The sequence below is a fragment of the Delphinapterus leucas genome, unplaced genomic scaffold (assembly GCF_059928025.1).
Source record: "Delphinapterus leucas isolate spDelLeu-1000000601 "Yukka" unplaced genomic scaffold, BTC_Dleu_Yukka2 spDelLeu_asBTCV2_sq62, whole genome shotgun sequence".
NCBI classification, from domain to species: domain Eukaryota; kingdom Metazoa; phylum Chordata; class Mammalia; order Artiodactyla; family Monodontidae; genus Delphinapterus; species Delphinapterus leucas.
In genome coordinates this window covers 863,652-887,615 of record NW_028322271.1, presented here as the reverse complement: position 1 = coordinate 887,615, position 23,964 = coordinate 863,652, and the positions used below count along the sequence as shown (strand labels likewise).

The 23,964-nt window shown below is 38.7% G+C and overlaps 1 protein-coding gene across 25 annotated transcripts in view; it reads left to right on the top strand.

Annotated features, from left to right (window-relative positions):
• Positions 1 to 23,964, top strand: part of LOC149743871 (uncharacterized) — a 164,399-nt gene that overhangs the window by 70,484 nt on the left and 69,951 nt on the right. For 18 of the 25 annotated variants that reach the window (XR_016391691.1, XR_016391693.1, XR_016391686.1 and 15 more), the window contains 2 exons: positions 5,210 to 5,808; positions 7,449 to 7,548. The exons of 6 other annotated variants lie outside the window; for them this stretch is intronic. Coding sequence is in view for 4 of the 19 variants with exons in the window: in XM_089906095.1 (XP_089762221.1) it covers positions 5,611 to 5,808; positions 7,449 to 7,548 (298 nt within the window). In the remaining 15 variants the exon portion in view is untranslated. The remainder of the gene's footprint in view (positions 1 to 5,209; positions 5,809 to 7,448; positions 7,549 to 23,964) is intronic. One more of the 25 variants, XR_016391692.1, reaches the window with a different exon arrangement.

Genomic DNA, 23,964 nt, shown 5'->3' with positions numbered 1-23,964 from the left:
AGCACATGCTGAGCTGTCAATAAAAATCAGTCAAAGCATTCTGTGTAGCGTAGGGAGGTGTGGGAAAAGGGGTCATTCCAGTTGCATAAAGATGATGCATCTGGTTGGCAAGAGGACCCATATTCATGTTTAATCATGTATGGAGCCTCTGTCCTCCTTCCTGGTCCCCGTTACTCATCTGTTCAGGTCTCCCTGCCTCCCTGACCGCCTCCCCCATCTTCCCAGCTGCTCATCTCTGTACTTGATTCAGGTACAGAGGGCTGCAGGGCCTGATCTCTGCAAAAATGGATTGGTCTGTCGTGAGCCGCACAAAACAAAACGAAAATCAGGAAAAGAGTGAAAGCATCTGTGAGCTGAAGTGGACTAATTATACCTCGGTACCCTGTTTATAAAGATATATAGCAGACTTCCTGCCATATTATCACCCAGTAAGTGTACTTTTTTTTTTTTCCTTTTAGTGAAGAGAGAATGCTTTTATGTCAATCTATTCATGCTTAAGACTCACAGTACCTATTGTCTATAACTGTGAGATACAACTCGGGAAGGATATAGATGGAGTATTTGGCTTCAATAAAGTGGGTGGAGCAGGAAATGGGCCCTACACCTGGCCCTGTTTACAACGAGTGACTTGTTAAAATGAGCATCTATACCAGGAAAAATTAATCAGCATATGTAACCATAAGGAAGGTGGAAAGTGCTGATCACATACATTGCTCAGGTGCTGTCAGAGAGATTCCGGGGCTGATGGAGGCTATACAAGCCCTAGCATCAGATGGGAACAACTCTCTCCCCCACAAGCTAGCCCGCTTTCCCCCTTCCTAAAGGCAGGCCCTTACAAGTGTGGTGTCTGGGGTGGTCCTCTAATTTTCCCTAATCTGTGTGTGGCTGTGGAATGAGACAGAGCTAACGTGCAAAGAAAGGGTAGTGAAAATGACATGAGCTCTGGAGTGAGACAGAACTGCAAGTCCCATCCCTATCATTGATTTAGTTACGTAAATTGAACAAGTTCCTTAAATTCTCTGAACTGCAGTTGCCTTGTCTGTGAGGTAGAAATCAGGTCAGTCTTTACTGGGTTATTATATGCATTATAAATAATATATATAAAAGGCCTAGCAGGGCACTGACATAAAACAGACACTCAAAGTGGTATCTATTACTATAACTCAGGAAAACTACTCTGCCCAACATAGGCAGTTCTAAAGTGCAACAATATATAATAAAATCTTATTCAGAAGAACTTATAAGTAGGCAGTGGATTGGGTAGCTATATCTTATGGCTAGGTCTCAGTGCATCAATTCATATCCAAGGAGATTCTCAACATGTAGTAGATGCAACGTATTTCCAATTAATATCATCATAAGAACTAAACCTCTGTATTTCTTTGGTTTCTAAGAAATTTTCAACCTTAATAATATGTTAGAGTACTTCTGGGTTTAGCTCTTACTAAATTATAAATGCTATCATTTTATACCTAAGATGCATGGTTCACTCAGTGCAGATGGGGGAAAACTGAATGTTTTAGACTGGCTAACTCTGGCTTGCTGAAGTTCTGGTACACGGACTACTTGTGGTGAAGTCAGTAAAGCTGATGAGGTTTCATTTCTAAATGTAGTAGGACTAGGTCAAGATGCTAGTTTCCAACTGCATATATCCTTTCTGATGATGATCTTTTTTTTTTTTTTTTTTTTGCTTGAGTGTAAAGATATTCTTTTCTCTGTATTTTTGAGAAAATATTAGCTTGGCTGTCCCAAGCTAACATGACGTTATGTTAGCTAAAAACGATGACGTTATGAAAGAGTGACTTCAGTGACTCAGTGCTTCCCACTTGGTAATTTCTCTCACCCTCAGGAGTAGCCTCAAATGCTAGCTCCCATCAATTACTGGATGCCCCATATTTTCCCAGCATCATTATAATCACTCCTATCAATTCAGCACCTGTAATGAGCCAGGCTGCTTATCCATGTACAACCTTCACTGCTTTATATATATTAGCTCAGTTTGCTACCTCTTGTCCCCCTCAAGCCAATATCAAATGTTTATTAATTAGGTAAAAATGGTATTAACCGCTTACATCAGGAAGGGCAAAAGGGTATCATCTTGAGTGCCCATTTTGAATGAGTGGTAATGGTTGGCAGAAACACTGAATTAAGAAAAAAATTTAAGCTCTGTCCAGCCTTAGGGGGGAAGAATGCCGTGATTGATTAGCAATGTCTGCCTTGGTTAAAAGAAAAAAGAATAGAAATAGGTTGAGTGACTTGCAGGACGGAAAGGATGGGGATTCTCGGGCTCAATTTCGTTGCTGTTTATAAGCTTCTTAGAGACACAGGTAATGTTTCAACTTTCCATCATGTTGCCACAGTGTTCATTTCCAAATCATTTATTTCTTCACCCCTCCATTTATTCCTGCTGAGTTCTCCTGGACTCAGAAACTTCACACACTCTGTTCCCTTATGTTGAGCCTCACATACTTCCAAGTGGTTTCCAAGTGGCTTCCAAGTGGCCTCCAAGGTGGCCTTGTCCTGTTTATCCCGAGAAATTCCCCCAGGTTAACATGTGTCGCAACGTCTTTCTCTTTTATACTATAGAACTTATATGAATTTGTAATTATTTGTTAGAATGTTTTCTTGTTAATTTACTGTTTCCCTCACTGAACTCTAAATTCCATGAGCCCAAGAACCGCATCTCTCTTTTTGACAAGCCACCTTATTTATACCCAGCACACACATCTGGGAAAGAGTAGACATTTAATAAATATTTGTTGAAACAGCAAATCCACGAAACTTTGGAGATTCAAACTTAATAAAACATGGATCCTGGCTTCACAGAACTCGTAGTGAAGCAGAAAGTTGATTAAGTAAATGATTATGATGCAATGTGATAAAAGAAACATAGACGTAAGGAAATATCACTGCCTGCCTGGATCAGGGGGCAGGTGTTGGGGACGCATTCTAAAAGTGATGTCAAGATTGAAGAGTAAGGAGTAAAAATGGACCTTTTAAGAAAAATCAAGTGCTGCAACTTGTGCGATTTGAATTTGATATGTTCCACCATTAAATTTTTTTTTTAAATCAAGCAGGGTGTATTAACATGCATCTGTAGTATTGCCCTAAAAGCATTTTAAAAGAAATATGGATGTCTTACCTACAGAGGCACACAATTAGGCTTTTCCCTCAAGGTATTCTTAGTGTTAACCCTTTATATTGCTTTTTACTTGATGTACCCACCAATTGTTCTGATCCAGTGGCCTTGATGAAATTTTTGGTCATTTGCAAAAGTGTCAGTGGGGATTATGTGAGCACGAGTCTTTCAGAATTTTAAGTAGAAAATGGCTCAGGCATCTCCTACAGTTAGGGTACATGTGGTTACAGTAGATTAATTTAGAGAAGTGAAATTGGGTTTGTCTCTTTAGGTTTAAATATATGACTTGGGGATAATAAAGGAAAATCATTACTAGCACAACAAGGGATATTTAAAATAAAAGATGGTTTTAGGTACACCACTAACTTTCTTACAGCGTCAGTGATAAATTGTTAGGTATTATATTGATGGTAGCAGGCGGTAACATGTCCCTTTGTAGTTGAAGCTTTTTTTAAAGCTTATTTTTATTTTTTTTTAACATCTTTATTGGAGTATAATTGCTTTACAATGGTGTGTTAGTTTCTGCTTTATAACAAAGTGAATCAGCTATACACATACATATATCCCCATATCTCCTCCCTCTTGTGTCTTCCTCCCTCCCACCCTCCCTATCCCACCCCTCTAAGTGGTCACAAAGCACCGAGCTGATCTCCCTGTGCTATGCAGCTGCTTCCCACTAGCTATCTATTTTACATTTGGTAGTGTATATATGTCCATGCCACTCTCTCACTACGTCCCAGCTTACCCTTCCCCCTCCCCGTGTCCTCAAGTCCATTCTCTATATCTGCGTCTTTATTCCTGTCCTGCCCCTAGGTTCTTCAGAGCCTTTTTTTTTTTTTTTTTTAGATTCCATATATATGTGTTAGCATACAGTATTTGTTTTTCTCTTTCTGACTTACTTCACTCTGTATGACAGACTCTAGGTCCATCCACCTCACTACAAATAACGCAATTTCATTTCTTTTTATGGCTGAGTAATATTCCATTGCATATATGTGCCACATCTTTATCCATTCATCCGTCGCTGGACACTTAGGTTGCTAGTTGAAGCTTTTTTTTACAAATAAGCTGGAGGGGGTTTTTTTTGGCTCGATTATATATTCTTTTATAAGGCAGAGAGGAAGAAAGGGAGGGATAGACTAAGAAAGTATGGAGCAAAACATTTCCTTAAATCACATTTAAAATAAGGTAGAGTGTAGTAAAATACAGGAAGGTAGACTGAAAGGCAACAGTAAATTTTTTTTAAAGAACTTTTATAATTATATTACATCACTTGACAGAGCTGTAGTGCTTTGTGTAGGCCTTTAAAACTTCCCCCAAACATGTTCATTCACCTTGATTCAGTCATGTGCATAGAAGAAGTTCCTTGTTGGGTTGGTAAAGCAGAATCATATCCAGGCTCTAGCTAGATCCAAACACTATTGCAGCTCTGTACAAACCTGTGTGGTATGTACAGATAGAAACAATAATATGTAAACCTGTTCACCTTTGGTACATTGATCATTTCCTAAACTTATTTCACCTGTACCCACCACCCCTCCCCATACACACACACAAAGCACTGATACCCCTGTAAGATATATTAAATGTGTTGATTTGGATAACTAGAATTTGATGGACAGAATTCCTCCAGCAAGAGGGAGTTTTAGGTAGAATGGAAGAGAAACTCATGGAAACGCTTGAATGGTCCTTTCCTTGATTCCACAAAATGAGTAAGACTGATCGAGTCCCTTTAATATGCAGCATCCATATTGCATTTGTTCTTACATTTTATGCTGTAATTAAATACAGAGTAAAAGTTATTGAGTGAATATTAAGTTTTTTGGGTAGCTGAGTTGATAATTGTATTTTATTTTTGTGCATTGGAAATCTATGTACATTTATATTGTAGGAATATGGCAATGCTCCAAGAAAAATGAGAAATTCACTGGTAATTTCCCACCCAAAGAGAGCCATTGTTAACGTTTTAATATTATATACTCTTTGTGTCAGTTTGTTTTTTAGTCAAAAATGGCATCTTATTGCTTGAATTTGCATTTCACTGATTATGTGATAAAAACTCCTTTTTAGGGCTTCCCTGGTGGCGCAGTGGTTGAGAGTCTGCCTGCCGATGCAGGGGACGCGGATTCGTGCCCCTGTCCGAGAAGATCCCACAGGCCGCGGAGTGGCTGGGCCCGTGAGCCATGGCCGCTGAGCCTGCGCGTCCAGAGCCTGTGCGCCGCAACGGGAGAGGCCACAACAGTGAGAGGCCCGTGTAGCGCCAAAAAAAACAAAAAACAAAAAAAACAACTCCGTTTAAATTTAATTTTTCTTGAGGTAACATTGGTTATCGCCTCTCAGCTCGAAATTCACTCTTTTGTTACTTGCTCTGTGAAAAGTGCTATGGGTCCTTTAAATAGTTTTTCTTTGGCCACCTCGTGTGATGTTAGGCTTTCCTAATTGATGGCACCTGAGGAAGGTGTTGCTTCGTGATGCCCCGGTGCTTGCTGGGAAGGCTCTTGGTGGCGTCTTCAGCACCCACTCACTCCTGCAGCTCCGAGGGCGTCCTCAGCCCTGCTCCCGGGGCTCACAACTTCTCCGGTAGTCGGCTTCAGCAGTGCGTAGAGAGAGCAGTGGACGACAGCTTCCATCAGCATCTTCTATCAAGCAGTTCTGGAGTAGCGCCTCAGGTGAGAAATCTCCCCGTGCATAGTTTTACTGGAACCCTAGAATGTGGATTTCCAGCAACTTACAGAGGGCATATTTCCAGAAAGTTCCACCATGAGACACCACAGCAGCTTCTTTACCATCCAGTGAGCCACAGTCATGCTCTTTTCAACCGGGTCTGGACCTCAGTCCTGTGGGCAGGGAGGAGGAGGTCTTCTTTTCAACTGGAGGGTTAGCGGCTCTCCTTATTTCTGCTAACTGTGTGTTTTGGCGTTCTCTTTACTTGTCGCTGGCCATTCCTTCCTTACTCTAATCCTCTTTCATAATTAATAGTTTTTTCATTACACTTTCCATGCTCAAATTACTGTTTGTTTTTCTTCTGGTTGGACCCAGAATAATAACTAAATAATATTAGTGTGTTATTGTTTTATTTTAAAACCCGTTTTTCACATTTTTTTGTTTCTACATCATCATTTTAATGGTTTCATAGTAGTCCATGTAGTAGTAAATACTTCATGCCTATTGTTATACAGTTCATAATATATGTTTTCATTTTCACAATTGTAGACAATGCTTTAGTGAACATGTTGGTACACATCCTTTGCTCCTATCCATAATGATTTTCATTAATTCTCAGTCATTTGGACATTTTAGTCAGAGGCAAATGATGAACACACCACGTAATGTGCTTTATATATTTCCAAGGGAATACTGAACATATTATTTAGTGCCATAGCAAAACATCAGAAAAAAGTGAGGAAATCATGATTTTTATTGTCTTCTGCCAAACTCTCATAGCAAGAATCTGAAAATTTTCTGGTGAAACACAACTGAAACTAGATTTGAGATTGAGCCATTAAATCCCAGTTATCACCAATCACTTCTGGCTGCTTCTGATTCAACACTTTCTTTGTGTTTACGATTGGGGAATCCACCTCATGAAAAGAATGGCAAATGGGAAAGAAGTAAATGATTCAGAATATCTTGGTCGTTCCTGGGAGAGAGTGCTCTGACAAAGCAAACGGTTTACCTGAATGTCTTAAGCAAACTGAGCTTGGCTGATTTCCTGTGCTTACAGAAAAGAACCGCCGTAGCTTCAGCTGGAAACCCTAAGCCAGTGGCTCAGTGGTTGTTGTTTTGACGTGCCTGCATCACAGGTATAAACAATCTGCGATGTTGAGCTAAACATACCTAAACTGCTGAGGATCTTTCAGGTTAATTTAAACCAACAGGGAATGATCCTGACTGGCGACAATAGAAGATTCTCTCCCAGCAGGAAGTGCATGGGGGCATCCCTTCTAGATCAGACATGCTTCAGAGACTGCTTCTGGAAGCGGTCGTCTTAATTGAATGTTTGTGTCTGAATGTTTGTTGCTCACAGATGTTTCTCACCAATACTGTTGAGCCTTTTGGTGGTTTCTAAAAGAGGCTATGTTAATCTCAGAACAAGGAGATACAACATATATGACGTGTAATCACACTATAATGATAAAAATAGACACATGCCATCATTGTTGTCATGGGCATTATCAACAACAACACAATCACTGTAACTTATTGGGCACCTGTTATTTAGACAACATGTCTCTTGTCCATGGATTAGTGTAGTTAATCCTCACAAAGCTCTTAAGAAGTAAGTACCAATAATATCCCCATTTTACAGATGAAGACACTGAGGAAGAGAAAAGTTAAGAATTTGCCTATGATCAGTTATCCATCTGTTCAGCCAGTGCACAAATTACACTGCCCAACTCCAAGACCAGGTGAGTACCATGGCCTGAGCACCATGCTTTACTGCTTCCCACATATTTAGGAGCTAAAAGAAATCAAGTAGTGGGCCTTAAAGAAAATCTTCCTCTACCTTCGTTCAACTCTTTTCGCTTTCATTGTGGTGGAGTCTGTGAGAGACTTAATGTATCATGTAGAATTATCAAGTTAAATGACTGCATTTTTCCCTTAATTGACCATTTTGAATTGAATTGCTTGGATTTATCAGATTTTTTGTAATGCAGTGTGGTCTACAATAGCTATTACCAGCCTCTTTCCCACCATCACTACACCTGAAAAATAAAATTCAGACATATGACATTCTATCATGTGCTTATCCAGAATTAATGCACAAAGCTGCATAAGTAAAAATCTGTGGTTTATGCACAGTTTCTTCCAGGCCAGCTGCTGTGTCTCCCAGTCACCCTAGGGTCTGCAGTTAAGGACCTGCAAGTCTAGAGAAACTGAGAGAGACGTGTTGGCTTGGCCAGTACATCTTGAGCACCTATAAAGTGCAAGGAGCTGGATCACTGTGGTGGACTTGTCGGGGATTTAAAAATAATAAGACAGCCTAGGAGACAGGCTTTGACACCACTGACAAAAATACACTTCAATTACCAGGCAGTGAGAAAAGGAGGGACGTGGGTAGAGGAACATGTCAGCAGGGTGTGCTGCGTGTGGCCCATCTTCAAGTCTCAGTTGAATCCTACTGTTCAAATGTGGGCCACTTGTGGGAAATTCTGTACCATGAGGGTTTTGCTTAATGTTTACAAAGTCTTACAAAAAGATGAATAGGAGACATAGCAGGTGGCAAATCAGAAAGCTGTGTCTTGTAAACAGGGGGAGGTCAATCCAACCTCCAAATCCCAAAATATATCAATATCCCATAATAGAGAATCACTATCAGGGAACTTGCTGTTGGTTTATTAGTGGCAGCATGGCATAAAATCAGGATAATTCAGCGTTTAAAATCCCTACTTTGTTTGAATTTATAACTAGTATAAATACTTCTAAGATTATATACATTTAAATTTTTTCTGCAACAAGTTAGGATCACAAATTCACATGATGCTCAAAAGAACACTCAGAAATATTTAATGAAAACCTTCATTCTAGTGATGAGGAAACTCTAGCTCAAATAAGAAGCAAAAAACCACACTCAAGCAAACAAATCTGTAAAAGAGTTGTAATCAGAAATATCCAGTTGTCCCACCTCCTAATTTTGTGATCCATCTGCTTCACCATCAGTCAAAACATCTGATTCTTCGAATAAAGAACTTTGGCTTGGCTTTATAGAGTAAGATTAAAAACAGAGAAAAAACCAAACACTTAGGCAAAGGAACAAACAGCCAAAATTAAGTAAATCTGGGATTTTTTTTAAACCAGCGTTGTCTGCATTGTTATTTTGGGCTCAGAGCGATAGCTTGATGCCAAATTTAAATGGAAAGCATTATCTACTCCATATTTATAAATCTTTAGATTCTGCATGTGTCATGAAAAATGTAAGTAAATTTTATAATAGTAAGGTGTGTGGGATTAATTTGTATTCTGTGTTGAAAAGCTCCACGGTAGGCAATTAATTCATGAAACACCAGCGATTGCTGCCTTAAGGGCTACATTGCTAGATAAAATTACAGACCTCAAATCTTATTATTACACTGGTATCTATTTTTTGTGTGGTCTAGGGAATATATCATCTTAAATTGAATATTTACCTAATCAGTAGGCTAAGGATATCTTCTGGGTTCTGCCCCCTTCGACTCTAGAACACATTGTCTAGTTGTGAATATTAATATGCTGCTTATATAGTTAGGTACTACTGCTTACTGTTTTCACTTCATGGCACACTTATTAAATGATACTTGTATGCTATACTAGAATAAACTAGAGGGGATCTAAATGGAGCTTGGTAAAAATTGTATAGCCTTTATATTAAACAATGATAAAGTAAAACAACTAATATAAATAATTTAAAATAACAAGCCATAATAAAGTATAAAGTATTGGGAAAGATATCAAATACTTAATTTACATAATTTTCAAGTAGTGCTTTTCAGGATTTTTACTGAGAAACTTGTAGTTGCTTCCCCAAACATAAGTGTTTTTGGGTTTTTTTGTTTGTTTTGTTTTGTTTACCAGGTCTTATTCTTGAAGTTGTGACTGTAATTCTAATCAATGTTTTAATAACATCTCTCTCTTTTTGATCGTCACATTAGACAAGAAAATTTTAATCATTTTTACGATCTAAAATTTTCAAGCCAGTGTTTTTCAAAGAATCTAGTTTCTTCTTTCTTTGGCACACAAAAACTCATTGCAGTATCATCTGATGATGTGTATGAGACTGATTTCGTTCCAAGTTGGTGGTTGCTTTTATAAGGTATGTCCCAATAATGATGGTAGAAGGCACAGACTGTGGTAGAGCCTTCACATCCACTAGGCGGTCATATCATCTTTACATGAAGACAGAGATGGGCGGGTAACCACCTAAACCCACGCTGACAAGGTCTCCTGGGACTCCCGCCCCTGACCTGCTGTATCTTTGCTCTGGATCATTAGTTCTTGTAGCAATCCTAGCAATCTCTTGTTCACCATGAGCACTGGCATACTCGCCGCTGGCTGTTGCACAAGTTGATGCCCGCTGGTTGAATGGCGAGAGAACTTTGATGGACCCATGGGTGTGGCGTTTCTCACTGTGTCTGCCATCCGAGACCACTTTTGACCTTTTGTCTGACTCTGTCTCTCTCTCGGGTAACCTTCCTGGGAGACCCTAGAGAGGCTATTTGTGGCTGAATGTGAATAGTTCCAGGGTTCTGGGTAACCCAGGCTGTACCAGGCAGCCCCAAGGGTTGAGGGGATCATTATCTCATGTCCCACTTACAAACGTTAGATTCCGAACTGTATACCTAAGCAGACTGCTTGGTACCCTCTGATTCAGGTACGCGACTTAAAACAGCCTTGAAGAGCTTTGAAAGTAATATAAAAAATGGCAAACTTCTCTATTTTACCCTTTCTTTACCTAGACTAAACCTGCAGCCTCACAGGAGCTGAGAACATATTTATTCTTTATCTTTTACTTAAGACACTCAGCAGGAAGGTAACACACTTTGAATGAAAAAGGACAATTCAAGTTAGGTTGGTGCTTTGCCTAAGCCAGAAAGGTTTAGGGAGAGAAACTGAGGATGAAGAACAAAAGAGACAAGCTTTTTTCTTTTCTTTTTTTTAACCTCTCATGGTTTGACTTAATTCTATTATTTGAATGATTTTGAATTGATTTGGACACACCCATTTAAATATAAGTTCAAAAATGCATTCTAAAGTCAAATGGAAAGTAATTTGTGTGGTCTTGTTATGAAAATAATTGTTTTATTTTCTGTATACTCCAGTCTCTCCACTCATTTATTCATCCTTGTATTCATTTATTTACACATCATTCATATATTCACAAAATATTTGTTACTGTGGATACTGTACCTGGTATTGATCTAGGTGCTGAGCTGGAAAGGTGAAAACGTCATTATCATTACCTTGGAGGGTCTCCCAGTCTTGAGCGGAGTCATAGAGGTTAACACATAATTATTGTACAGTTGGACAAGTATCATTATAGTCTTATGAACAGAATATCAGGAGAAAAATATTTTATTTAGTCTTATTATGTATTTGAGTATTCACCTGCCTAAGATGGAAATCAATCTAATAGAGTTTGTGCTTTTAAGGACATAATCCAACATGATATTTTTTATTTGCTGAGATCTTTTCTCCATGAAGTGAATTAGGAGCCCAGGCTTCTTCTATGTCCTGACTCTATTTCCTAGGGCCTCAAAGCCTTTGGAATGTAGTTGGAAGACAGAGGAGAAAAGGGTGTAGAGGCTCTGCTCTTAATCACTCCATCCCAGAAGTGACATTCGTTACCTTTGCGCACATTCCATTGACAGGGTATACATGCAGGAGGTGCTGGGTCCTGCAGCCCTGGCAAGTTAACATCTAGCAATAGTTTTACACAGAGGAAGGCTAGGAGCTCTTTGCTGAATTGCTCACATTCTCTGGACAAAAGTAAGGAAGCCTGTGGCTGTTTATCCCCTTCTCAAATCTATGCTTCATTTTTTTCCATCCCTCTAACTCTAATCATGGGCAGCAATATTTCTTCAATATTTTATCCACTCACACTGTCCAGGGAGGTTTCTTCGGCACAACAAGCAAGGCACACTGGGTTTATTTTTATAGCACATTTCCCACAGTCGTATCAGATAAAATGCATTACATCTCACCAGGTGACTGCTGAATAATCTCACAACTGTGGCTTCCATGTGAGAGGCAGAGATGATTAGCTTCCAAGGTGTTTGTGGGCCAGAATTGCTCTGCTTCCCTTAACTAGGTAGGTTAGTACCTGTTGGAGTTCTTTGAGCTTTGTATACTGTTCCCTTGATTCACAGGAAGAAATCATAGACTTAATAGTCTGGTTGTGAGGATTAAATGAGATATTTTATATAAATTGCTGAGCATGGCTTTAGGCACATATAGAAAGCAATCCGTAATTGAGGCTCTTGTCATTGCTAATTAAGGATAGGATATTAAGCGAAAATGGAAGTGTCCTTTTTGTGGAGGAGGATGATATACTGAAACATTTAAACGTGTTATTTGCTGTAACTAATTTCTAATGAGATTTCAATGTGTGCTTGCTGTCTGATTCCCCAAGAGAATGGATTTTCTCCCTCACTTTATCACATAGATATTGCCTGAATAAGGTCCTAATACCTGTAACTGAATTCACTTTTAGGATTGCACTATCGTTTAAGAGGCAGCAAAATATATTAATCAAGAGTGTTAGTTCTAAACTCAGATTTCAAGTTCTAGCTGGGTTACTTATCAGCTGTGTGACCTTGATCAACCTGTTTCTGAATCTGAATGTTAGCCAGTGATAATCCTTTCTAGGGACATTATGCTGGGAATGAGATGATTTATATAAAACACTTAGCAGAGAAGATGGCATAGAGCAAGTACCTAATACATGTTACTTTAATCATGATGATTACACAGAATATTGGGATTGGGGTCAGATGACCTGAGTTTCTATCTGTGTTCTGTTGCTTTTTTTTTTTTTTTTGCGGTACGTGGGCCTCTCACCGTTGTGGCCTCTCCCGCCGCGGAGCACAGGCTCAGCGGCCATGGCCCACGGGCCCAGCTGCTCCGCGGCACCCTCCCGAACCGGGACACGAACCCGTGTCCCCTGCATCGGCAGGCGGACTCTCAACCACTGCGCCACCAGGGAAGCCCTGTGTTCTGTTGCTTTTAATCTTACTGAGCCTCGGTCTCCTCATCCATAAAATTGGGCTAATAATCTTCTCTTCACACGGTTGTTATGGTGATTTTAACGTATGTGAAAGTTCATAGAATCTTGCCTAGAACCTGTAAAATATTAAATACGTGTTAAAATTATTCTCTTTTATTTGCGGTATCTGTGGCCCTAGGCAAGTTGATCTGCCTCTCATATTGGTTATGCCCCCTACTTGGCCTGTTATAGTTAACATCAAAAAAAACCACAGGGTTTCCCTGGTGGCACAGTGGTTGGGAGTCTGCCTGCCGATGCAGGGGACACGGGTTCGTGCCCCGGTCCGGGAAGATCCCACATGCCGTGGGGCGGCTGGGCCCGTGAGCCTATGGCCGCTGAGCCTGTGCGTCCGGAGCCTGTGCTCCGCAACGGGAGAGGCCACGACAGTGAGAGGCCCGCGTACCGCAAAAAAAAAAAAAAAAAAAAAAAAAACCAAGAAAACAAACCCTTAAGCAACTCTAAAAACAGTACTATATCTAACATTATTATTTAAAAAGAGGATGGCATTCTGTTCCTGAAGGATTTGGCCATTGGAATTGTGGAGGAAGACCATCTTGGGATTTGTGTGGTGACATTTCTTAAATGCATGGTATAGCATGGGTTGCTTTCATCACACAGTAGGGAAATACTAATATCTATAATTTTATAATCCCTAACCCAGATTAACTTTAAAGCCATTAGTAAAGACGAATTCCATTTTGATATTTAGTACCCTGCTAGAGTATCTCTCACTACAGAAGTTTAAAACAAGCATAAAAATAAATCCAGAAACAGATAAAACTAGCCTGTGCTGTGGAACACCATATTCCCAGGCAGTCCAATCTGAGGTCCACAGTCAAAAAAGATTTTAATCTATGAACTATGTCTACAGTGGGTGTTGATGGGAGACAATGAGAAATTGACGCCTTTTTACCCTCCCTCTGTCCTGAGGTGGTTTCTATTTCAGGTTCGATCATTACACCATTATAGAGAAGCCCTGCTATGCTAATATTTTTCTTAGACTTTGAACAAACTCAGACACCATAAGATTTTTTTTTTTTAACAAGGAGGGAAACCTGAGAGCTTTCTGTGGTATCTCTCTTGTACTCCTCCTGTTCTCCTATGTGGATGCCCTTCTCTATCTTATATCACTTCCCCAGTTCAAGAATCCATCAAGAGTAGCCTCAAAGCCCATCTCTTCTTTGCAAAGTTACTTGTTCCATATTGCTTACATAGATCTCTCTTCTTCCAACCCCCTTGAAACACTGTTCTTATCTTTCAGTTGAGTGTTGAATCACAGAATTTCTATCATATTATTTAAGTATTATTTAAGTAGTGCAGGGAGAGGCTAATCCTTGAAATCAGGAAATAATTATATCTTAAATTATAATTTACAGCTCTGTGGCAGTGAACACGGTGGCTAAATAAATAAAAATTTAATTAAAATGGTATGCAATGAGGGCCTTAGAAAAATGCCGTTAAGAATAACATCGTTTGCATAAAACTGAATATCTAAGAACAGTTAGATAACTATTTAACTTTCCATTTATATGTATAGATAAAGCACAAGGATTTGCCCATTAGGATTTTATTTTCCATGGTAGATCATTTCAGATGCCTTAAGTGACCCTACAGGCATCTTTTTAAGATTACCTTTGGACCCTGGTTTTTCATCTTGGGACTGCCACCATGTACAATCCTAAAATGTTCCATAAAGGCTCAATCTCGCTTTTATTTCATGAGCCGTTTCCATTTAGTTAAAATTAAACTCTCAGCTACAGGAATATCTCCCAGGACTCAAAGCTTTTCCTTCTCAGTTAAAGCGTCTAACCTGCTAGCTTCCTGAGGGCAGTGAGCTCAGAGTGAAGCTGAATGACAGTGAAACCCCAAAGTGACGTGACATCGCTTCATTCCAGAATGGGTGTTCCCTGACGGCTGCCTCTAACATATGTACAAAATCTCCCTCTCGATTTGCACTTCCAACACCATTCCTAAAATGTAAGCATTGTTCTTTGGTGTCTCATAGGTAGCATAAATTAAATGGGATAGTTTTTATATTGTGTTGCACCTCCACGTAGATTTTTCTTTACTGGTTTCTACATGTGTCTCAAGTTAAAGCATTGTTTCCTAACTATCTCACTCCCTCTCCTGTTTACCCTCCTGTCCCTCACTTGCATATGAGAGCACAGTAAGCAGACACCTTTCCTAGTATCCACCATTGATCCATCCCCTATTGCCCTGTCCTCGTAGGACCTGATTTGATAGGAAAACGTGTTCATTCTCAGATATTTACCAGCATGAGTGAGACTACCAATGCTTCATCCTTTCATTCACTGTGTTAGGTTTGTAAGAGACACATGGAACAAAAGGGGCGTAATCTCTTTTGGCGCCCAGCTGGAAATCCACAGGGAGAGAAGGAGCAAACAGGTATGCTGCTAATTATCAAACAGGTTGTTATGAATGGACATAGAACAGGGAATGAGAGCTCACCTGGTTGGAAGCAGGTGATCAGGGGTTTGACTTTTTAATAACTTTATTGAGGTACAATTTACACACAATACATTGTTCATATTTAAAGTATACTAAATACTGTGAGTTTTAATATATGCGTAGACCCACAAACCCATCATCCCAATCAAAATACCAAATATGTTATAATTCCCAGTGTTTTCTTGTGCAGCTTTGCAATTCTTTCTTCTCTCTATGCTTTAACCACTATATATTAGTTTACATTTTCTAGAATTTTATAAAAATGGCATTATGCTTTTTTTTTTCTTGGTCTGGGTTATTTTACTCAGCATAATGATTTTGAGATTCATTCATGTCGTTGAACATATCAATAGCTTACTCCATTTATTCACTTATTTATGGCTGAATAGTATTCCATTACAAGAATATACCACAATTTAACTTTGCACTCCCTGATGGGCATTTGGGTTGTTTCCAGTCTTGTCTTTTATAACTAAATCTGTTAGGAATATTTGTCTACAAGTCTTTGTGTGGATGATATACTTTCATTTCCTCTTGGTAAAAATTTAGAAGTGGCCTTGCTGGGACATACTATCAGGACTTTTGACTGATGGAACAGCATAAGAGGTTGGAATACACACAGTAATGAATCTTTGAAGGAGGAGAGTTGGGGCACCTTTTGGTCCCTTCCCAGGGGATAAGTATATACTTCAAAGGTACCTCAAATTTGCCAAGTTTTGAGTCTCAGTTCTCGACCTTCTTTTTCAAGTGTGGTCCCTTGTCAGTATTCCTTTGTTCAGTAAATTGTACCACCATCTGTGAAGTTGGGCAACACAAAGTCAGCCTTGACACCTACCTCTCTTTCACTCCCTTTATTCTATTGGTCTTCAAGTCCTACCGTTTCTCCCTCGTGAAAATCCCTACCATTTGTACCGCCCACGCTCTAGTGTGGGTCACTGCAGTCTCCCCCCCGGACCACTGGGCAGCATGCTCACCGTCCCCCATCCCTTGACTTGTACTCCATCCATTATCTGTGGTTAACATAAAATGACCTTTGAAACATGATATACTCAGCATAAGCCTGAGTATATCACTTCACAGATTAAACCTTTAAACAGCCCTTCATAATCCTTGGAAAAAAGCCCAAAATCTTTACCATGGTTTACACAGTCTGCATATCCGTGTCCCTGCTTAATGTACGTACTCAGCGTTACAACTCAGTATTATCGTCCGGTTCCATTTTATGTTTCGCCTACAGTGAGCTTTATTCAGGTCATCAACTTTTCCAAGTTCTTTATTACCTCTGGACCTTTACACTTCCAATGTCCCTGCCTTTCTCTTCATTTATTTGTCTGTCTCTTACTTAACCAAGTTAAATATCATTTCCCCTAGAAAACTCAGGTCTAGGTAAAATAACTTAAGCCTGATCCTCTGTACCAATCTTTAAGATATTACAATGGCGAAGATTCTGGTCAGCCTCCCTAATTAAAAGTAGGGCCTAGCTTATCACTTTTGCATTCCTAATACCTAGTACAGCAGCACATCTTGAACATATTAAGTGCTCTAATGCATTTGATCATGAAATAAAAGGCTATGACAGTGATCTAGACTTTATATAACAGATGCCTGACAAATATTTGAAAAGTTGAGATGAATTCAAGAAATGTTTCTCAGTAACCGTGGATGTCACCAATTCAATACACTAATATCCATGACTTTGCTTATGACAGAGGCCCTCTGGCTCTCATTCAAAATTAATTTTATGCTTCGTCTCCACTAAATTCAGGTATCAAGTTTGTTATACCAGAATATATTAGAAACAGAAAATCCAGTGGTTGAAGAGAAAATTAATGCAGTTGTGTATAGGCACAGACAGTGCAGCAAAGAGTGAAGATACTGAAAAACACGGAACTGTAATTCAAAACCTCAGTAGTCTAGGGTCATTTTGTCGAGGGTCATATGATCTGATGCCATCATTTGATTGGAGTGGAGGCAGATTTTGATGTTACTAATTAAGGTGCTGATCTGATGAGGCTACTGATAACCATAGGTACCCTTGATTGTGTTCTGTGTGACAGAAATGGAGCTAAGCTCTCTTTGCATTATCTCATTAAATTCTCATAATGACCCTATAAAATTGGTATTGACTTTATAGAAGAGAAAAGGAAAGTCGAGAGAAGTTAAATATCTTGGCCTTGGCTACCTAGCTTTCAGATATGACTCTAGCCTGCTTAGTCTAAGTAGTCAAGAAAGGATTAAATTATGTTCTTTTACCGTATTTAAAGAAACAACAAATTGTAAAAGAAGTTCATTGAAAACAGATTTTTTTCTTTAAATTTTGGATTCTCCAGGGGGATGTTTGAGTTATCTAAAATAATAAGGTAGGAACATTTATTTCCCAATCATGCCAAATAAATGAAGTTTTCCTGTAAATGCTTTCCCATGATTACATTACACTTCATGATTGTCTGTAAAATTACGAAAAGACTGTAGCGAACAGTGCTTCCTGAAAAGTGGCAATAGCATGATGCTAATACTAGACAATGTATTACCCTATATGGGCTCATTAAGGGGCCTGGTTTTCATCTTTAATTGCAAAGAACATATATCCCTGAAATGAGTTTGTAGTCATTTTAATAAGAAGTACCAGAAGTGTAAATAGAATCTATCACCAGATCCACTTAGAACCCATTTATCTTTATGACTATATGTGTTATGGATCATCAGCCCATGATCATACAGACCCCCATCAACACTCATCTTCCTTATGGCAAGTGTAAAATGCAGTGTCTCTACTGGGAGATGAAATTTTTTTCCACACTTGTGAGTGATAGACTCCTATGTTCCTAAACATATTTTACCTCAACTAATTAATTCCAGCGCTGCATTAGGTAAACCTCTACTCCCCAGCTCTGTCTTTTAAGGAGTGCTCACCACCAGGTAATGACTCAAGGACAGCCCACCCCCAATCAATTCCTCCTCTCTCCCCAACTTCTTCACATTGTCTGATTCCCGACCTCCACTGTTTTTGATATATTTTACTCTCTTGGATTTAATAAATTGCCACCCCCCCAAATTCTGTTGTCCAAGTCAATATAGACTTCCCCTTCCCTAGCCAGGACCCCACCTCCATTTAGCATTTTGAAAGCCCACCAGTATGGTGTATAACCAGTACTCCCCACCAGTGCAGTCAGCGTGTCTCCATATCTCTGTTTTCACCACTTACCTTCCCCCAGAAGACCAGCAGGATTAATCTCATCATGCTTTTATTTCCATTTTACTCTGTAACTACCAAAAGTCCAAGCATTCAAGATATTTAAATACTAATTTTTATCCCCATAACCTCTTACATCTCTTGATCTGATCTAATCTCCCGTCTCTTTCCAATCCCTCACTCCCCAAATAGTTTCTGTGTATCCTTTAGAATATATAGTCTGTCATTATCAAAATTCCCAATCTTCAGTATTTTCCTTTAATGTTTCCTTTATCTTCTGACTTGAATAAAAAACTGATTTCCGGCCTTCCCTGGTGGCGCAGTGATTGAGAGTCCGCCTGCCGATGCAGGGGACACGGGTTCGTGCCCTGATCCGGGAAGATCCCACATGCCGCGGAGCGGCTGGGCCCGTGAGCCGTGGCCGCTGAGCCTGCGCGTCCGGAGCCTGTGCTCCGCAACGGGAGAGGTCACAACAGTGAGAGGCCCGCGTACCGCCAAAAAAAACCCACAAAAAACTGACTTCCCCTGATGACACAGCTTTCCTTACTGTCTCCTCAGAGAAGGACAACTCTCTGTTGTAGAGCTTAGAGACTAGATTGTCATTCTTTCCCCCCACTCCACCAGTGCTGCTTCTAAGACATTTCTCCTAATTAAAAAAGACAAAAACAAAACAACAACAAAAAACCAAAGCCTCAGCTTGTATGAAGTACGTGCCAACAAACTGTACTATCCTGGCTGTCATAATCATCTATTAAATCTCATTCATTTCTCCTCATTTCCTGAATGTTTTTGCTTGCAGCCTCCTATTTTTCTGTCACTATTCTTGTCATTATTTTTGGAGATTTGAAAAGTCCCATAGCTCATCTGCCCGAATCCCAATTAGGAAAAAATCTGCTTTATGGTGATAAATCCCTCTTGATCATAATGACTTTTAAAAAATACGTTGCTGGAATCTATTTGCTAATATGAGGTAGAACTTAAGATCTTAAAAGAAATGTGCTTCTAGTTACTTTTGGGTAAATTTTCCATATCTGATTTTTGTATTAGGACTCTTCTAATTTTTTAATACATTGGAAAATAACTGATGTCTTTCTAAGGTGTATATCTTTGATTATATTTTCTATTTTCGTAAAGCTACTTGTATTCTCTACTCAAAACAGGAGTAAATAATGGCTGCACATAACTAATCAATAATCAGCCATTTTGTCCAGATTTTCAAATGTGTTGGTATAAAGCTACCATGGTATTCTTTTGTAATTAAAAAAACAAATCTCTCTGTTTTATAGCTAGTCCCATCACTATCATATTTGCCAAATATTGCTTATTTTATTGGTCTTTCTAAAGAACAAGCTTTTGGTTTTATTTGTCAAGTTTACTGCTTTTCTTCTCTATTTTTGACTTTTCTCTTGATTAATTTTGTCCTTCCACTCTTTGGAACTTACCTTGTTCTTTTTCTATGTCTACTGTTCATTTCCTGTAGCTTCAAGAGCCATTTTCCACAACTCAACGAGCTCTGCCGGCTGTGTCATGGCCACTGCATCATATGCCATTAAAACTTAATCTCATACACTGGGTGAAGACTCAGCAGTCTTATTTTGCTTTCAAAATTGTTCTATGGCCTTGGATCCTTCTTCTTCTCCTAAATTAGCACTATCATCGGGGAAGATTCTAGTGGGCCTAGAATTCTAGGCTTGCCTTTCCTGCAGTTTCATAATAAAAGAAAAAACATTTCCACCCTGTTTTTGATGTTGATCGAAAATTTAGCAACACTTCTTTGCACTATATTCAAATCCCCAAATATAAGCAAGCCTTCATGCACACAGGCTCACTGAAATGTCATAATTTTAAACTATGTATGACCTTGAACAATGACCTTTCCAAATACTCCACACTCTGCCTAGGTGTTCAGACTTTTTCATTCCTACAACATCTTTTACACATGGTCGATTTGTGTCATAAGTTCTTCCTCACTCCCACTTCTGAGTATATATCCAAAGGAAACATCATCATTATTAGAAGAGATATCTATACTCCCGTGTTCATTGTAGCATTATTCACAAGAGCCAAGGTATGGAAACAACCTAAGTGTCCATAGTAGATTAATGGATAAAGGAAATATGGTATATATATATATACAATGGAATATTATTCAACCTTAAAAAAGAAGAAAATCCTATCATTTAAGTCAACATGGATAAAACTGGAGGACACTATGCTAAGTGAAATAAGACAAAGACAAATAGTGCATGATGTCACTTATATGTGGACTCTAAAAAAATAAGGAAATAAATCAACTCTTCCCTCCCTGGACATTTTCCTCAGCAGAATCTAGCAGCCTCTACTATGAGCCTTATCCTTTTTTTTTTATTGTTTGTACCAGGTCACAACCCCAGGGAACCTATGTATTTACCGATGTATATCTAGATTATACTTTACCATTGTTCTTTTTCTTTGCAATTCATTCCATCCACTTCTGGCATCAGAACCTCATTTTTCCTTTGGAGAAGTCCTTGTGATTCAGGTAGGCTGTGTGTCTCCTCCCTAGGCTGTGTGACTTGGGGCTGGCTAGACACAGTGTTTTATATATACTCTATATGTCTTAAGTACTTATTTCTCTTTTCCATCATTTTCCCTCCACATTTTAGTGTAGTTATTTTTTAATTGACATTTGTAATCCTTTCTTTTGTTTGACTAAAGTACTGTTCAACCGATCTTCTGAGTGCTTAATTTCAGCATTTTTAATTCTAGAAGTTTCTTTTGGTTGCATTTCACAGACAATTTTTGCTTAAATTGTACATGTTGTCCTTTTTTTAATACATTAATCATAATTTTAAATAATAGTTTCATTGAGATATAATTTACTTTCCATATTATTTAAAGTGTACAATTTAATGTGTTATGCATCTACCACCACAATCAATTTTAGAACTTTCATCCACCCCGCAAAAGAAAAAGAATCTATTATAGGTCACTCACTCCCCCATTTCTCCAAACCCTAGGCAGCCACTAATATACTTTGTCTCTACAGATTTGTCTAGACTGGACATTGCATACAAATGGAATCATACAATTACTTAGCATGTTTTCAAGGTTCATCCATGTTTTAGCATGCATCAGTACTTGATTTCTTTTTATGGCTGAATAATAATTCCATGGTGTAGATATTACTATGTTTCATTTATCCATTCACAGTAAATGGCCATTTGGGGTATTTCCACTTTGGGGCTCTTATGAATAATGCTGCTGTGGTTGGATTTACGTGCAAGTTTTGTATGCAGGTCTAGATTTGTTTTTTAAATTAACAGACTATTTTGGAGCCGTTTCTGGTTTACAGAAAAATTAAGCAGAAAGGACAGAGTTCTCATACCTCCTTACCTCTCTACCCAGTTTCCCCTATTATTAATATCTTACATTAGCGTAATACATTTGTTATAGTTAATGAACCAATATTGACACATTATTACTAATGTCCATGGTTTACTTTAGACTTCACTCTTTGTTTTGTACATTATATGATTTTTGACAAATGTGCAATAGCCTGTATCCACCATTACAGAACCATACACAGGAGTTTCTCTGCCTTTAAAATTCCGGGCTTCACCCATCCTTTTCTCCCTCCCCACAACCTCTGGCAACCACTGATCTTTTGATTATCTCCACGTTTTTGCCTTTTCCTAAGTTTCATATAGCTGCAATCATATAATATGCATGTAGGCTTTGCAGATTGGCTTTTTTTCACTTAGCAATATGCATTTAAGCTTCTTCCATGTCTTTTCATGGCTACATAGCCTTTTCTCTTTATTGCTGAATGCTATTCCTTTGTACCGATATACCATAGTTTGTTTATCCATTCACCTATTGAAAAACATCTTGGTTGATTTCAAGTTTTGGCAATTATGAAAGAAACTGTTATAAACATCCATGTGCAGGTTTTTATGTGGATGTAACTTTTCAGTTCCTATGGGTAAATACCAAATAGCATGATTACTAGATCACTGTATGGTAAAAGTATGTTTAGTTTTGTAAGAAACTGCCAAGTATCCTCCTAGCAACAAATGAGAATTCCAGTTCTGCATTGTCAACAACTTTGGTATTTCAGTATTTGGATTTTAGACATTTGAATAGGTGTGTAGTGGTATCTCATTATTCTAATTTAAAATTCCCTGATGACATGGAATGTGTAGCATCTTTTCATACGCTTATTTGCCATGTGTCTATTTTCTTTGTTTAATCATAGTTGTTTTGTTTTTTAACCAAGGCCTACTAACTCTTGTCCTCCTGTGTCTATTTATATTTTCTTTTTTCCTTCTTTCTTTTTTTTTTTTTGAGCTTTTGATCATTTAGTCTTTTTCCTGGTATGTCCAATTATTTTTATATTAAAATTTGGCTTCACTTATTTTAGGAAACTATAAATATACCTCCACATTCAGGATGTTATCGTTCTCTTGAAAAGATTTCCTTTTGCCCATGGCAGACAGTTACTATAGGGACTGGAAACCTTAGTCCATTCTCAGTTTGAGCTCATTCAAAGCCGTTTTTCACTCTGTGTGAAGGTTGCTCTATTTCTGTCTTGTCCTTCCTCTATGGGTGTTGCCCTTTGGGATTACCATGTGAACGTTTAGATTCTCCCTATTTCCAACTACCCTTGTATTTGTCAGGCTTTAAATGTAATGGTTCCCCCAGCCCTGTGAGACTAAGGATAGGTGTAGCTTGTCATTCCATTAGTCGTTGCCTTTAGCTTGAGCTCTTGCCGTTTGGCTTCTGTGCTTAGAGTCTTTTGAACTCCTTGGCTTTTCAGCTCCTAGGCTGTATGAGTTGAATCAGCAAATGCCCCAAGGAGAAAAGCTGCACCAAATGTCAAGCTTGCGTCTGTGTTTCCCTTCTCTCCAGAACTTGGCCCACATGTCTCGGTGTCTCTCTAACATTCGGATGCTGGCGAAGAGATGTTTTCTTACTTTATCCAGGTTTTCTAAAATTTCTTTAGACTTCACCTGATCTTATGTTATTATTGAAGTATCATCTCAATTATCCCTAGGAAGAAAATTTACAATTTTATGTTTTATTTTTTTATTTTCTTTATTACCTCAGTTTCTGTAGAGACCTTTTACCTGATTCTTCAGCCTATTTCCTGTGTTACCAGTAAGATGGAGATAGGTGGAGGCTAAGAATATTGGGGAGAAAATCACTGATGAATGATATGTCTCGTTCTTTTCGTTTTTCCTCTCCTTATTTACTCTGGCAGCCTACATTTGCCCTTCTTGATTTGACCCAGTTGCCCAAATACGCAACCCACTCTGGCAAAGACCTGACATTACTCTCATAAATGTCTGCATGTTAGGATTAGCTAGATGATGAACACCATGCCAAAGTTCTTTGTGTGACCAGTCAGAATGGCCATCATTAAAAAATCTACAAACAATAAAT